This window comes from Dipodomys spectabilis, unplaced genomic scaffold (genome assembly GCF_019054845.1).
Source record: "Dipodomys spectabilis isolate Male_0828 unplaced genomic scaffold, ASM1905484v1 ptg000073l, whole genome shotgun sequence".
Classification (NCBI taxonomy): Eukaryota; Metazoa; Chordata; class Mammalia; order Rodentia; family Heteromyidae; genus Dipodomys; species Dipodomys spectabilis.
This window is the reverse complement of record NW_024870750.1, coordinates 7,531,114-7,544,607: the sequence shown is the minus strand read 5'-3', so window position 1 is coordinate 7,544,607 and position 13,494 is coordinate 7,531,114. Positions and strand designations below refer to the sequence as shown.

General features: G+C 39.8%; 1 protein-coding gene across 3 annotated transcripts in view; it reads left to right on the top strand.

Annotated features, from left to right (window-relative positions):
• The window catches only part of Ppp2r5e (protein phosphatase 2 regulatory subunit B'epsilon), a 143,504-nt gene that overhangs the window by 63,986 nt on the left and 66,024 nt on the right, over positions 1 to 13,494 (top strand). For all 3 annotated transcript variants that reach the window (XM_042682484.1, XM_042682485.1, XM_042682483.1), the window contains exon 3: positions 9,835 to 10,031. In XM_042682484.1, coding sequence (XP_042538418.1) covers positions 9,835 to 10,031 — 197 coding nt within the window. The remainder of the gene's footprint in view (positions 1 to 9,834; positions 10,032 to 13,494) is intronic.

Sequence of the window (13,494 nt, the reverse complement as noted above, 5' to 3'; positions counted from 1 at the left end):
GTGCTGAGGAGTCGAACCCAGGGCCTCATGCATGCAAGGCAAACGCTCTGCCACTGAGCCACCTTCTCAGCTCCAGAGTTATTATTCTTAACTCATTTTGTAGAGGACATGAAGATTCAACCGTAGCTTCACTGCTGGCTTTTGATGATTAATTGGAGATAGTCTCAAGGACTATCCCTGCTAGGGCTGGCTTGATCCTCAGATCTCAGCCTCCTGAGTAGCTGTGATTATAGGCATGAGCTGCCAGTCCCAGGCTAGTGGTGTCCTTTAACAATAGTAATTTTGGCAACTTAAGTTAGTTGGGCATTGAGTGCGTTTCAAGCACAACTTTATGTTTATTCATTCTCTTTTTTGGGCGGGGAGGGGGAAGGGAGACAGGCTGGTCTGAAACTTGCTGTTCTCCTTTCTCCTAGCCTGTCAAGTGCTAGGATTACAGGTGTACCCCACTAGTTTTAATTCTTAAGTTGAGACTGGTATTATTATCATACCCTCATTTATGTACAAGGAAACTCAGGGACAGAGATTCACCTATGCAAGGCCAGCCTTGGAATCCAGGCAGACTGTCAACATTCCCTTACTCAAAATTACCAGCCAGGTACATGTGGAGTCTGACTGATTGAACCCAGGCCCTCTGATTTCAAAGTCTGGGTGTCTGTGGCTCAAAGGGTAACTTCTGCCATCTGGAAGAATGTAGAATGTGTTTAGATTTTTTTCAGTTTCCCAATTATTCATAAAGCAGTCTATCTGATTTGGAGCCTTGAATGCTTCTATGATGCTTTTTCAGAATCACAACCCACACACTTTTGAGATGTTGGACTTAATTGCCTAGCTTAGTTTTAATTTTATTATATTTACAAATGCTAACTTCTCGTATTTGAATCCTAATGTGGATAATATAGTCAAACAGTGATAATTTTTCTGAAAGATAACGTTGTTTTTGTATAACAGAAGAGAAAATGTTGGAACTACCTAGTAGTATGTTGAGCTAAGTTTTGGGGTCCAACATTGCGTATAGAATGCTGGATTAATCATAATTTGGAAAAAAAGACTTCTTAGAAATGCACTATTAGTATGCATCTTTTAGATTTCAGTGTCTTCTACCCCCAGAGATAGAGATTTTGTGGCCAAGAAGCCAGTAGCAAACAGGAACTTTGGTTGTAAATATCCTAGCTGAAGATAGTATCAGATCACACGGCTGTGTTTTAAAATGCTTTTCTATTTTGAAAGTATTTTTCAGGCACTTTTGAGCACTCTATTTCTTTAAAACTCTTGATATTGTTCTCCAAGTTTTGATTTTGGAGTCTCTTATGTTTAAAGAAATACCTGTCTACATACCTATGTAAGTACATGCTATATCTATTTTAAGTCTTGATTTTATGCACAAATAATTCTGGTTTTATATATATACTAGGAAATAACCTTTAAAATGAATTCTGTTTCTCTTAATATGCTATTTCAAATTTTAATTTTCAATTTTTCAACATTGATATACAGGCTTACATTTGTATTTAATTTATATTATGTAATATTCTTTCTTTGAATTATAGGATAGTTCTATAATTAGGGTGATATATTACATGCTGTCACTGTTTTATTGCCCAGATTATGGCTTACGTTATAAATGAATGGCTTTTTATTACTTTTGGGATTAGAGCCATTCTACTATATTCAGCCCTGTGTCACTACTCTAGGAGCTTCATGTCTCATTTAAAACTCTTTATCTGAGGTACATTGAAATGTTGGATTCATATTTTTTTTATACTTTAAATCTTTTTATAAAAGCTTAATGGTGTCTTTGAGTGTTGCCAACTATAAGTTGTGAATTTAACAAAGAGCTTCATTGATATTCATGTGATACCTATAGTCTAATTTGTTTTTAAGCTCATATACTGTATAAATAGTTCTAGGTTCATTTCATTCTGAAATGATTCACATTGATATTAATCCTTAAAACAAATGGAAAATACTTGGGCCAATTTTATCTTTATTGAAATAATCTCTTGGGATAGAGAGCCCTTTGGAAACTGAAATATTTGAAAATTAAGTGTTTTTTATTGTAAATCTTTTGTGTGTGTTGGTCATTTAAATGATTACAAAGTACTTCCTGAAAATTGTTATATTGTTTACCTTATAACTGGCGTAAGTAAAAATGGTATTTTTTGAAGGTGTTTATTACTTACACTTCTAAACACTGCTGAAAATTGAGTATTGGTAGTGCGGAGTCTTGAGGAATGTAAGGAATTTTGTAATTTTTTTTAAAGCTCAGGTTATGATTTTGTAATTTGTTCCTTGTCTCAAAAGCTATCTGAGCCAATAACACAAATTATGATTATAGGTTCAAATAGATAGCTTCGGTGTTTGATAGTTTAATAAAAACTTAGTGTTTATAGGTCTTTCAGAAGACATATTTAAATACTTTTTTTTTTTTTTTTTGGGTCCGGTCATGGGGCCTGAACTCTGGGCTTGGGCACTGTCCCACAGTTCTTTAGCTCAAGGCTAGTGCTCACCATTTGAGCCACAGTGCCACTTCCAGCTTTTTCTGCTTATGTGGTGTTGAGGAATCGAACCCAGGGCCTCATGCATGCAAGGCAAGCGCTCTACCACTGAGCCACCTTCCCAGCCCCCTAAATACTTTTAAGAGTATGCCCATCTTTGCTTGTCTCAGTTTTGATTTTTGTGTTATACATTCAGTATTTATACATACCTTTTCCTTTTCCTTTCTTTTTTTTTTTTACTGGTGGGGCCTGAACTCTAGGCCTGGGTGCTGTCCCTCAGCTCTTCAGCTCAAGGCTAGCGCTCTACCACTTGAGCCACAGTGCCACTTCCGGGCTTTTCTGCGTATGTGGTGCTGAGGAATTGAACCCAGGGCCTCATGCATGCAAGGCAGGCATTCTACCACTGAGCCACCTTCCCAGCCCAATATACATACCTTTTTCTGCACAAAATTTTTCTGTTTTTTTATGCTTGAGTGCTATTGTTTTTTACATTCTGGGAATAGTATGTATAAATTTTTGAGTGTGCTAAAATAATGTACAGGTAAAAAAAAATACAGGAGATTTCAGGCCTGGCACTTGAACCCAGGCCTGGCGCTGTCCCTAAGCTTCTTGTTACTCTATCTTTTTTTCTTTGTCCGTCGTGGGACTTGAACTCTGGGCCTGGGCGCTGTCCCTCAGCTCTTCAGCTCAAGGCGAGCGCTCTACCACTTGAGCTACAGCACCACTTCTGGTTTTCTGGTGGTTTATTGGAGATAAGAGTTTCACGGACTTTCCTGCCCGGGCTGGCTTTGAACCAGGATCCTCAGATCTCAGCCTCCTGAGTAGCTAGGATTACAGGTGTGAGCCACCGGCACCCGGCTTCCTTTTTGGTATTTATTGGATATAAGAGTGTAAATGAACTTTTTTGCCCAGGCTGGATTCAACCTCATTCCTCAGATCATAGCTTCCTGAGTAACTAGGATTATACAGGAATGAGTCACCAGTGCCCAGCCAAAAGCAGGTCTTAATAGACCCCCCCTAAAAATAGGAAATTAATTCTGTGGACTGTACATGCGTGGTAAAGGGATAATGATTTTTGTTTGTATGTGGAAAGCACTTCCCTCCTAAATGTCTTTTCATATACTCTTCAGCCTTGTAAAATACATTTTCTCAGTTTTTCAGATGCTGAGAGAAGCAAGTGGCTTGTCCATGTGACTCAGTGAACAGTATGTGATTCTAATTCTGAACCGGAGTCCAAGACAGAGTCCTTGTAGTCCCTTCTGTCCTCATCTCCCCCACTTCCTTCCAGCTGCAGTTCAGCCACATTTGCTTCTTTTTCTAGATATCCTCTTTGCTGACTACCTATGTTACCTCCTTCAAGTACTTGCTCAAATGTCGCTATATAGTGAACAGTTGCTTAAAAGCGTACTCTTCAGCCCAGGCCTATAATTCCTGAACTTGGGAGTATGAGGCAGAATGATGGGAAATTTGAGGCCAGTATGGGCTTCTTAATAGACCCTGTACCTTCTAGATCCAGGATAGTTGTCTGCCTTGTACACTAGTTCTCCATAGCAGATACCTTGTATTATTAATGTATTCATTTCAGTTGCTATGATTTGTTTTCCCTTGCTAGACTATAAAGCTCAAGGCTTTTGACTCTTTGTGATACCCAAGCAGTATGTGGTCATCACTGGATGTGCTGTGAACATTTGGTGAGCTAATGAACAAATGAATGTAGTTCCTGTTCAGTTGGCACTAGACTTTCCCATCATCCTTAATGATAAACTTGACAACATTTCAGGTTTTTTTTTTTAAACTATGGAGGCCATTTCCAAACTCTTTATTAAGATTTCTGTACTAATTTTCACTTTCAGTATTTTATTTTTTCTCCACATATTCTTTTTTTTTTTTTTTTTTTTGTCATGGGGCTTGAACTCTGGACACTGTCCTTGTGCTCTTTAGCTCAAGGCGAGCACTCTACCGCTTAAGCCACAGCACCACTTCCGGTTTTCTAGCGGTTTATTGGAGATAAAAGTCTCACGAACTTTCCTGCCCAGGCTGGCTTTGAACCGCGATCCTCAGATCTCAGCCTCCTGAGTAGCTAGGATGACAGGCGTGAGCCACTGGCTTCTCCACATATTCTTTTAATTAATTTATTTTTAATTTTTGTCTTTCTTTTAATTTTTTGCCAGTCCTGGAGTTTGAACTCAGGGCCTGGGCACTATTATTGATTGCTTTTGCTCAAGGCTAGTGCTCTAACACTTAGGTCATAGCTCCATGTCCAGCTTCTGGGTGGTTAATTGAAGATAAGAATCTCATAGACTTTCTTGCCTAGGTTGGCTTTTGAGCTGAAATCCTCAGATCTCAGATCTCAGCCCCCTGAGTAGTTAGTTACAAGTGTAAGCCACTGGTGCCCAGCTGGAATGATTGTCTTTTTAAAAAATTTTTGGTCAACATGAGGCTTGAACTCAGGGCCTGGGCATTGTCCCTGAGTTCTTGTTGCTTAAGTCTAGTGCTCTGCCACTTTGAGACACAGCCCCACTTCTGGTTTTTGAGAGATTAATTGGAGATAGTGTCTCACAGGGACTTTTCTGCCCAGGCTGTCTTTGAACTGTGATCTTCAGATCTCATCTTCCTGAGTAATTAGGATTACAGGCGTGAGCCACTGGCACCTGGCTGGAACTATACACATTTTTATTTATTTTTGGTCAGTCGTGGTGCCTGAACTCTGGGTCTGGGCACTGTCCCTCAGCTCTTCATCTCAAGGCTAACGCTCTACCACTTGAGCCACAGCACCACTTCCGGCCTTTTCTGCTTATGTGGTGCTGAGGAATCGAGTCCAGGGCCTCATGCATGCAAGGCAAGCGCTCTACCACTGAGCCACCTTCCCAGCCCCACATCCATTCTTCTTACGAAAACAAATTGTGACTATTAAAAATTCGTTACCTTAAAAAAAAAATTGGCCACCTTTTTCTTTTCTTGGGTGAGAAACATATCCTGGAAATCATTTTAAGATCAATGGGATCTTTCCGAGCTATGGTAGCTGGATCAATTAATCTCCCCTTTATTTGATTTTTGTTTTTTAAAGGTACTGGAGTTTGAATTTAGGACCTTACCTTGTGTTCCTTAGGTAGGTCTTTACCAGCTGGACCATGTCCACAGTCCTTTTTATTTCTCTCTTTTTCAGATAAGGGCTCACTATTTGCACAGGGACATCAGCCTTGATCCTCCTAGATTCCCTTACCTACATTTCCATTGTTAGGTAGCCAGGATTAAAGGTATACCACCACACCTGGTTCATTTCCCCTGTAAATGTGCACTAACATCTAAAGGATGAGTCACTGAACTAATGACCTTCATGCTGTTACACAACCAGTTATTGGTTACTCATTATTTATGCTTATATTTTTGTGGGTCTCCTGGGGGGCAGGAATGCAGGATGGCCTTTGTAGGTCAGAGGTTCCCATGGGAACATAATGATACAAATCTCTACTATGTGATCTTACTCAGGGATTCTGATTTTCCTAATTTATGTTTATTTCTGAGTGTCTTTTCTTTTGGGGGGGATAATAGGGTTTGAATTCAAGGCATTGTGTTTGCTAGGCAGACACTCTACCACTTGAATCATGCCCCATCCCCCCCCCCCTTTTTTTTTTTTAATTTGGTGTTGGTGTGAGGGCCCTTGCTTGCTCATGCTTGCATTCTACTACTTGATTAATTAGTATTTTGCTGATTAATAGTATTAGTAGCTAGGATAATTAGTAGCTAGGGCAACAGGCCTGGTTTTGAACCACAATCATGGTCTCAGCCTTTTGAGTAGCTAGAGTAACAGGCCTGAGTCAGTAGTAGCACCTGGCCTTTAGTTTTTATTTTTTCTTGTTATGTTGCCTTGACTGTCTTACATGCCTGAGCTCAAGTGATCTGTTCATCCCAGCCTTCTTAGTATCTGAAACTAGAAGTGGGAACTACCACTCTGCTATTGGACTGTTTTGATAGGCTTCCTTTTCAGTGTGACTGAAAAACTTTGTTTTTAATTGTTACTATTCAGGAATTGTCTGTTTAAGGGAATGAATGCTTAAGTTCCTGTCCCCTGGCCTGTTGTTCTTGACTTCTTCCATTTAGTGAAGGGAGGTCAATTTAGAAAACTTTAATCTGTGATAAGGGACAAAACATAAAGTATAGCTTTACTCTATATGTTAATCTCCGGTAAGTGGGCTGGAGGGAAATAAAGAAGAGTTTCAGCATGATGCTTTGTGAATGGGAGCATGTTAGAGTGAGTTGTGGTTCCTTCCTGCTTTCTTCCTCTTTTGCCTCTTATTTTCTAGAATATAGTGTTACTCTAGTCTTTTCTTGTGTTTGAATGGTGCACAGTGTTGAGTAGTACAGACTCTGGAGCCAGGCTGCCTAGGATCCAGTCCTGTCTCCCCTATTTATTAGCTGTATGACTCTGGTGAAGTTACCTAATCTGTACCTTTACTCACTCATCTATTAAATTGGAAATAGTACCTGTGGTGTGGGTTGCAAGGACTGAATGAGATGAAGTGTGTGTGAGTGCTGACACCAGACCAGGGGATGTTCAGCTGTTATCGTTCATCTGGCAAGTGGGGAGTCTTTTGTCTATAATATACCAATTAAAATAAATAAGGATAAATTTCAACTGCCTAACATTAAAAGGGTCAATATATATTAATTGCCTGGGCTTTAAAAATTGTTAAATATATGAATCTCTTGAGTTTTATGACAGTGACCATACACATTAACTGTTACTGTTTATTTGATGCTTTTCCTGTGGAAAGGCTGTCATTTACAGATGCTTTTGTAACTCTTAATTCAGAAGTTCTCCATTGAATGGCAAGAGTTTTAGGCCTCATTAAAGGTATCAAAAATGGAATTAACTTAAATGTTCCAAAAAATTTAACCTTTAGCAAATGTTATGTTGATTCACTTTATCCTGTTCTCTTTGCAGCTTCAGAACTTCTGTTGAGCTTCAAGATATGGGTCTAATTTAGAGCTCAGAAGATTTCAGTAACTAAGTGGGGTGGGTCTTTCACGTGTAATTAAATATTGATTAAAACTATGTAGTCATGTACATAAGCAGATTTAATTGATTTATCTACGTATGTATGTTGGTTAGTTGGGGGCTTGAACTCATGGGGGCACTGTTCCTGAGCACAAGGCTAGTGCTCTATCACTTTGAGCCACAGCACCACTTCTGGTTTTCTGGTGGTTAGTTGGAGATAAGAGTCTCATGGACTTTCTTTTCCCCGGCTGGCTTTGACTGAGATTCTTGGATCTCAGCCTTCTGAGTAGTGAGGATTATAGGTGTGAGCCACCAAGGCCTGGCTGGCTGGCTGGCTAGTTTTCTTATTTGTTTGCTTAGTTATAACATATGAAGCAGATCATACTTGGAGAGAAAGCCATATTTGAATACATTTAGTTGGTATGGTCTAGGCTCAGATATTTTCAAACTGGTTAAATATAGAAGCACAGAATCAGAAAGTGATGCCTTAACTTACCATCCTTTGGCCATAAGCTACATCAGACTTCATTAATTGGAGGGGTTGGAACCCATTGGTGAACAATCTCTTAAGTTTACAACTATTTTTTTCAGAGAATAGCAGTCTTAATTACTTGTTGTTTCCTAATGTCTGGTGGAAAATCCTGTTTTAAGTGTCCCATCTACTGGATTAAGCTTCTCCTGGAGGGGCTTGGAGGAAGTACCTGTGAGGTCCTGGGGTGTGAGGAAGGAAGAGGGTTTTAGAGAATTTTTATGCAGGTCCCTTGTGCCCAAGACTGGCTTTTCATCCCCTTGTCTATTGGGTCTCTTAGCTATAAGGTGTAAGTGTGTGTACACGTGTGTATACGTGTATGTGTGTGTATGTGCTGCTGTTCCCCTTTCTAGGAAGCATGTGTCCTGACTGCAGCCTCAGCTGGGAGGCTGGCCACTGAGGGTGGTTGTGAATGACAGGCTGATCACTGGTAAAGTCCTGAGCGTGCTTAGAGACCCAGGCACTGTGCCCAGCTCTGTAACCCATTCATTGTGGGATCTCTTAATTTTCTTGTTGAAGACTGGAAAATAATGCTGCCTGTTTACCTGAAGATTAATGAGTTAATGGCCTTGGATGAAGGCCACAGCGTCTACCCTGGTCATAATTTTCATTACTTCTGCTGGGAAACTCCAGTTTGGGCCGATAAAATAGTGGGAAGAAGACAGAACTGGAAGTGTGCTGTCTGTGTCTTAGCCAGTGGATTGCAAGTCCAACTGTAGGTCAGGTTCTGCTTTAGTTAGAGGTTTTTTTTTTTTTTTTTTTTTTTTTGCTGGTCTTGCTGCTTGAACTCAAGGCCTGGGTACTGTCCCTGAGCTCCTTTTTGCTCAAGACTAGTGCTCTACCACTTGAGCCACAGTGCCACCTCTGGCTTTTTCTGTGATTAATTGGAGATAAGAGTCTCTGACTTTCCTACTCAGGCTGGCGTCAAACCGTGATCCTCAGATCTCAGCCTCCTGAGTAGCTAGGATCATAGGCATGAGCTACTGGCGCCTGGCTAGTGGGAGAACTTTAACCAAAAGTATCTACTTTTTAAGAAACAACACCAAACCAAATGTCTGACCTACTGTTTGTTTGAAAAAGAACAGATGTCTATTCTGAGAACCTATTAAGAAAGATGTTAGTAGTTTTCTTCTTCTGTAAGGGAGGGAGATGGGTCAACAGAGAGTATAAATTGAAGAGGAGTTTGTTCTTATTTTCTCACTGCTCTTTTTGAGAGCATTGGTTTTGTTTCATTTTGTTCGTTTATAAATTTTTTTTTTTTTTTGGCAGAGAAACCTCATAGAGATCAAGCCAAAACAACACAAAAAGTATAAACAGAGCAATTGCTTTAAATACCAAGGATGTCAGCATGAAATTAAAATGAATAGACTGACATTTCTGCTATGAAAATTTTTAGCCAAACTGATTTAAACCAACAGTGAAAACTTCTGGCTTCACCTTATAAGGAAACATTTGACCTTTTTCAGTTTTTTTTTTGGGGGGGGGTGGGGAATGGGACTTAAAGGTATTGGCATTGGGATGTTTTTGGTTAAAATTTGTTTCCATCTTCAAATGGCCATTGGGATGGTTGTCTGTCTTTGGTGGCAGAATAGCAAATGCAGTTGGTGTGTTGGTACATTACAGTTTTCAGAGAGACGAGGTCTCTGAAGCAGAGGGTATGTGTGTTTCCGCCTCCATGTGTAACTGTTAAGAACACTGTTGTCATGTGAATTCTTACTCTTTTGAGCTTACTTTTAAAGTAACTTTCACAGAGAATTCCTGTTACCTAGACATGGATGACAGACTTACACCATTTCCTTTTTTTTTCTTAGACGTTCCAACCTCAGAGCAGCCTGAACTGTTCCTAAAGAAACTTCAGCAGTGCTGTGTCATTTTTGACTTCATGGACACGCTATCTGATCTTAAAATGAAAGAATACAAGCGCTCCACTCTTAATGAACTGGTGGACTACATTACAATAAGCAGAGGCTGTTTGACAGAGCAGACTTACCCTGAAGTAGTTAGAATGGTGAGTTTCTTTTCGCCGCCGCCGACACTTTAAAGCATCTTCGTAGCAACTCACAGGTGTATTTATTGCAGAGTGAGGTCACTGGAGGTTGCCACCTTCTCAGAGCTAAGCATGAATAGTCAGCACAGTCCTAGAAGTTGAAGAACGTGATTTGATGAGGATGAAATCCAGAACGTTTCAACTACAACAGCATTGAAGGAATCAGTAACTTCAAACTATGAAGCCAAGAAGGCCAGGGTCTTACTGGATTTCTCACTTTGACAAAAGAAATGACACAGGAGAATTCACAAAAAGTTTTTAGATCTCTGTTTGAAAAATATTCAAGCCTGTTGGATGTCTTGATTTCTTTTTTTCTTATTCATTGTGTTCTGTTAGCAGTGGCTTTAGACTTAATAAAATTGTGATTTGTAGAATCTAGTTAAGGCCTCTCTTGGCTTTATAACTAACCCTGTTCTTTACATTTTCTTTGAAGTCAAGGGTGTTGCCTTTCATGATTTTAGAACGGTGTCTGACAGTCTGTGGCCATTAAGAATTACAGGATGAAATATTATTAGCATGATTTAAGTAGTTATGTTTTTAATGTGTCAGCAGTTAGTTTTCAAAAATTAAGCCAAAATGTGATTGTCTGTTAGATTTCTGAGGGTGGGTTGTTTCCCTTGGTGTACTAGATCATGGATCTAGAGGGCACATGATTTTGAGGGCTGGATGCGGGTGGGGGTGGAGGCTGGTCTCTTGAAATGTGCAGTTAAATAAGCTACAGAGGACCAGAAGGGTCAGGGTGTCATTGGCAAGTCCACTGGCACAGTTCATGTACTGCAGAATGTCACTGGCTTTGTCTGGTTAACTTGTATTTTTATTTAACGAATTCAGAAAGGAGCCATTTGTGATGGAGCAGATATAATTAAAAATGATAGTTCAGATTTGAAAAAGGGACTTTCATTATCTCTGCTTGAGAAACTGATTGGTCTATGAAGGTCATTTCAAAACAGTGCCAAATGTATTCTTCATATCTATGTAAAAATGAATATTACAGTTATTAATTTACAACAGTGTAGTGCGGGGATGTTTTATAGGTTAACTGCTGTCATTGAACAGTGCTTCTCAACCAGGAGTGATTTTTACCTCACAAGGACATTGACTAAGTTCTGGAAACACATTTTAGTCATAACGAGTTATAGGAGGCAGATGTTTTAATATCTAGTGGGTGTAGGTTAAGGATGCTGCTAAATACCTTATAATGCACAGGACAGTCCCAATAGAAAAATCAGCCCAGGCCCATCCCAAAATGTGGTGGTCTGTTAGAATCCGTGGGAAGATTGTGTTGGCATCCTAGAAGATCATGGATCTAGAAAGGGCTGGTTGGGAAGGGTAGAGAAGGCTAGTTTGAATGGTGCACTTAAGCTACAGAGAATCAAAATGGTCAGGGTCTCAAGCTTACTGGGCCAAGTGCTGTTTGTTTTCCTGATATGGTCCATGCTAACTTTACCTGCGGGCCCCACAGTACTGAACCCAGGGCTTCATGATTGCCAGGAAAAATTAGACCACTTGAGCTGTATCCCTTGTCTCTTTGATTTGTTTTTGAGATAGGGTCTCATTAATTTGGCCTAGGCTGGCTCAGATACATGGTCCTCTTGTTTCTACCTCCCTATCTGCTGGGATTACAGGTCATGTATCTTTTAAATTCAAAAAGAATGGTATACTATACATACTGTATCTTATGTTTGCATGCACACACACACACACACACACACATCAGTATGTATAAAGCTTCTTTTTAAAAATAGCTGCCTAATGTTTTATTGTATAAATCATTTAACCAGTATTATATGGGTATCCTTGTAAATGTAACAGCTTGCCCTTGGAAGAATATCTATATATATGTTTATTTTTGTTTTTTTCTTTTTTGGTGGCACTGGAGTTTTAACTCAGAGCTTTGTGCTTGTTTCAGAGACATTCTATCACTTGAGCCACACGTCCAGTCTAGCTTTGCTTTTGTTGTTTTTCAGCTAGGATTTTGCATTTGTGCCTGGGCTAGCTTGGACCAGAATTCTATTTACATTTCTCTGCATGGCTGGGATGTTAGGTGTGTATCACCAGGCCCAGTGTTTGGCATATATATATATATATATATATATATATATATATAATCTTTTAGGTCATTCTGCAAAAGGGTTACCCTTCAACTTGTCAGTTTATAAGTACAGTGCATCACTATCCTTATCACCCCTTTCATCATTCTTCCCTCCCCATGTTTTTGTTGATATGGTGTCTTGCCAACTTTTTCTCAGCCTGGCCCAAACCACAATCCTCTATCTCTGTCCATTCTCTTTTAGTGATTTTAGATTTGGAGGAAGAAGGATGGAAAGAGGAAGGTTGAACAAATGTAGGCATAGTACTCAGTAGACATTATGGGGAAAATGAACTATGTAATTTGTGGGCATGTATGGGAGGGGGAAACTGAGGGAAAGTGAATTAACGGGTGACATTGTCCAAAAAGAAATGTACTAATTTCCTGACTTAGGAAAAAATAACAGCTATGTACAACACCTTAGTAATAACAATAAGAGTATATTTTAAAAAAGATTTTAGATTTTTAGGTAGAAAAATTGAGAGAAAAATGCAAAGTGCAAAGATCTGTATGTGTGAGCCAGTAATAGGGTTGAATGCAGGGCCTGGGTATAGTTCTTGAGTTTTTTTTGCTCAAGATAGCGTTCTATCCAAATGCATGAAATTTAAAAAATACATTTGAATACATATCTTAGGGTTCATTTCCCTAACATCAACTTATCTGACCTTTTCTGCTTGACTCAGACGTATATTAGTTATTGCAAATAAGGGAAACCATGGGATCTATGTTTCTTTGGGCCTGGCTTGCTTCACTTAATATAATTTTTTCCAAGTGGGAAAGCATTTTTTAATATGAAGTCTGGATACACATATACAGACTACTAGAATTGAGAGAAAAACAATGCTATCAGAGGTGAAAGCTGTACCACTGAAGTACATCCTGATCTTGAGCTTGAGCTCAGGACATGGACACTCTGTCTATGAGCACTCTCTCGCTTTCTTATATCCCCTTCACCCCTGTCTCCCTCTCTCTCACCTTCCCTTTGTCTCTCCTTTCTCACTTCCCCTCTCCCCTCCACTCCCCTCTCTCCCTTCCCCTTTCTCCCTTCCTCCCTCTCTCTCCCTCTCCTCTTGATCTCCTTTCCCCCCCTCCTCTCCTTGTCCTCACTTTCTCTCTCTTCTCTCTCCCCCCCTCCTTTTTCTCCCTCTCCTTCTCTCTCATCCTCCTCCCTTTCCTGGCACTCTCTCTATTTCTCTCTTAGCTGGTTCTCTACCCCATGCTCCACTTCTGGCTTTTTTTGGGTAGTTTTTTGGTGTTAAATTTCATGGACTTTTCTGCCCTGGTTGCATTGAACCTTAGTTCTCAGATCTCAGCTTCCTGAATAGCTAGGATTAG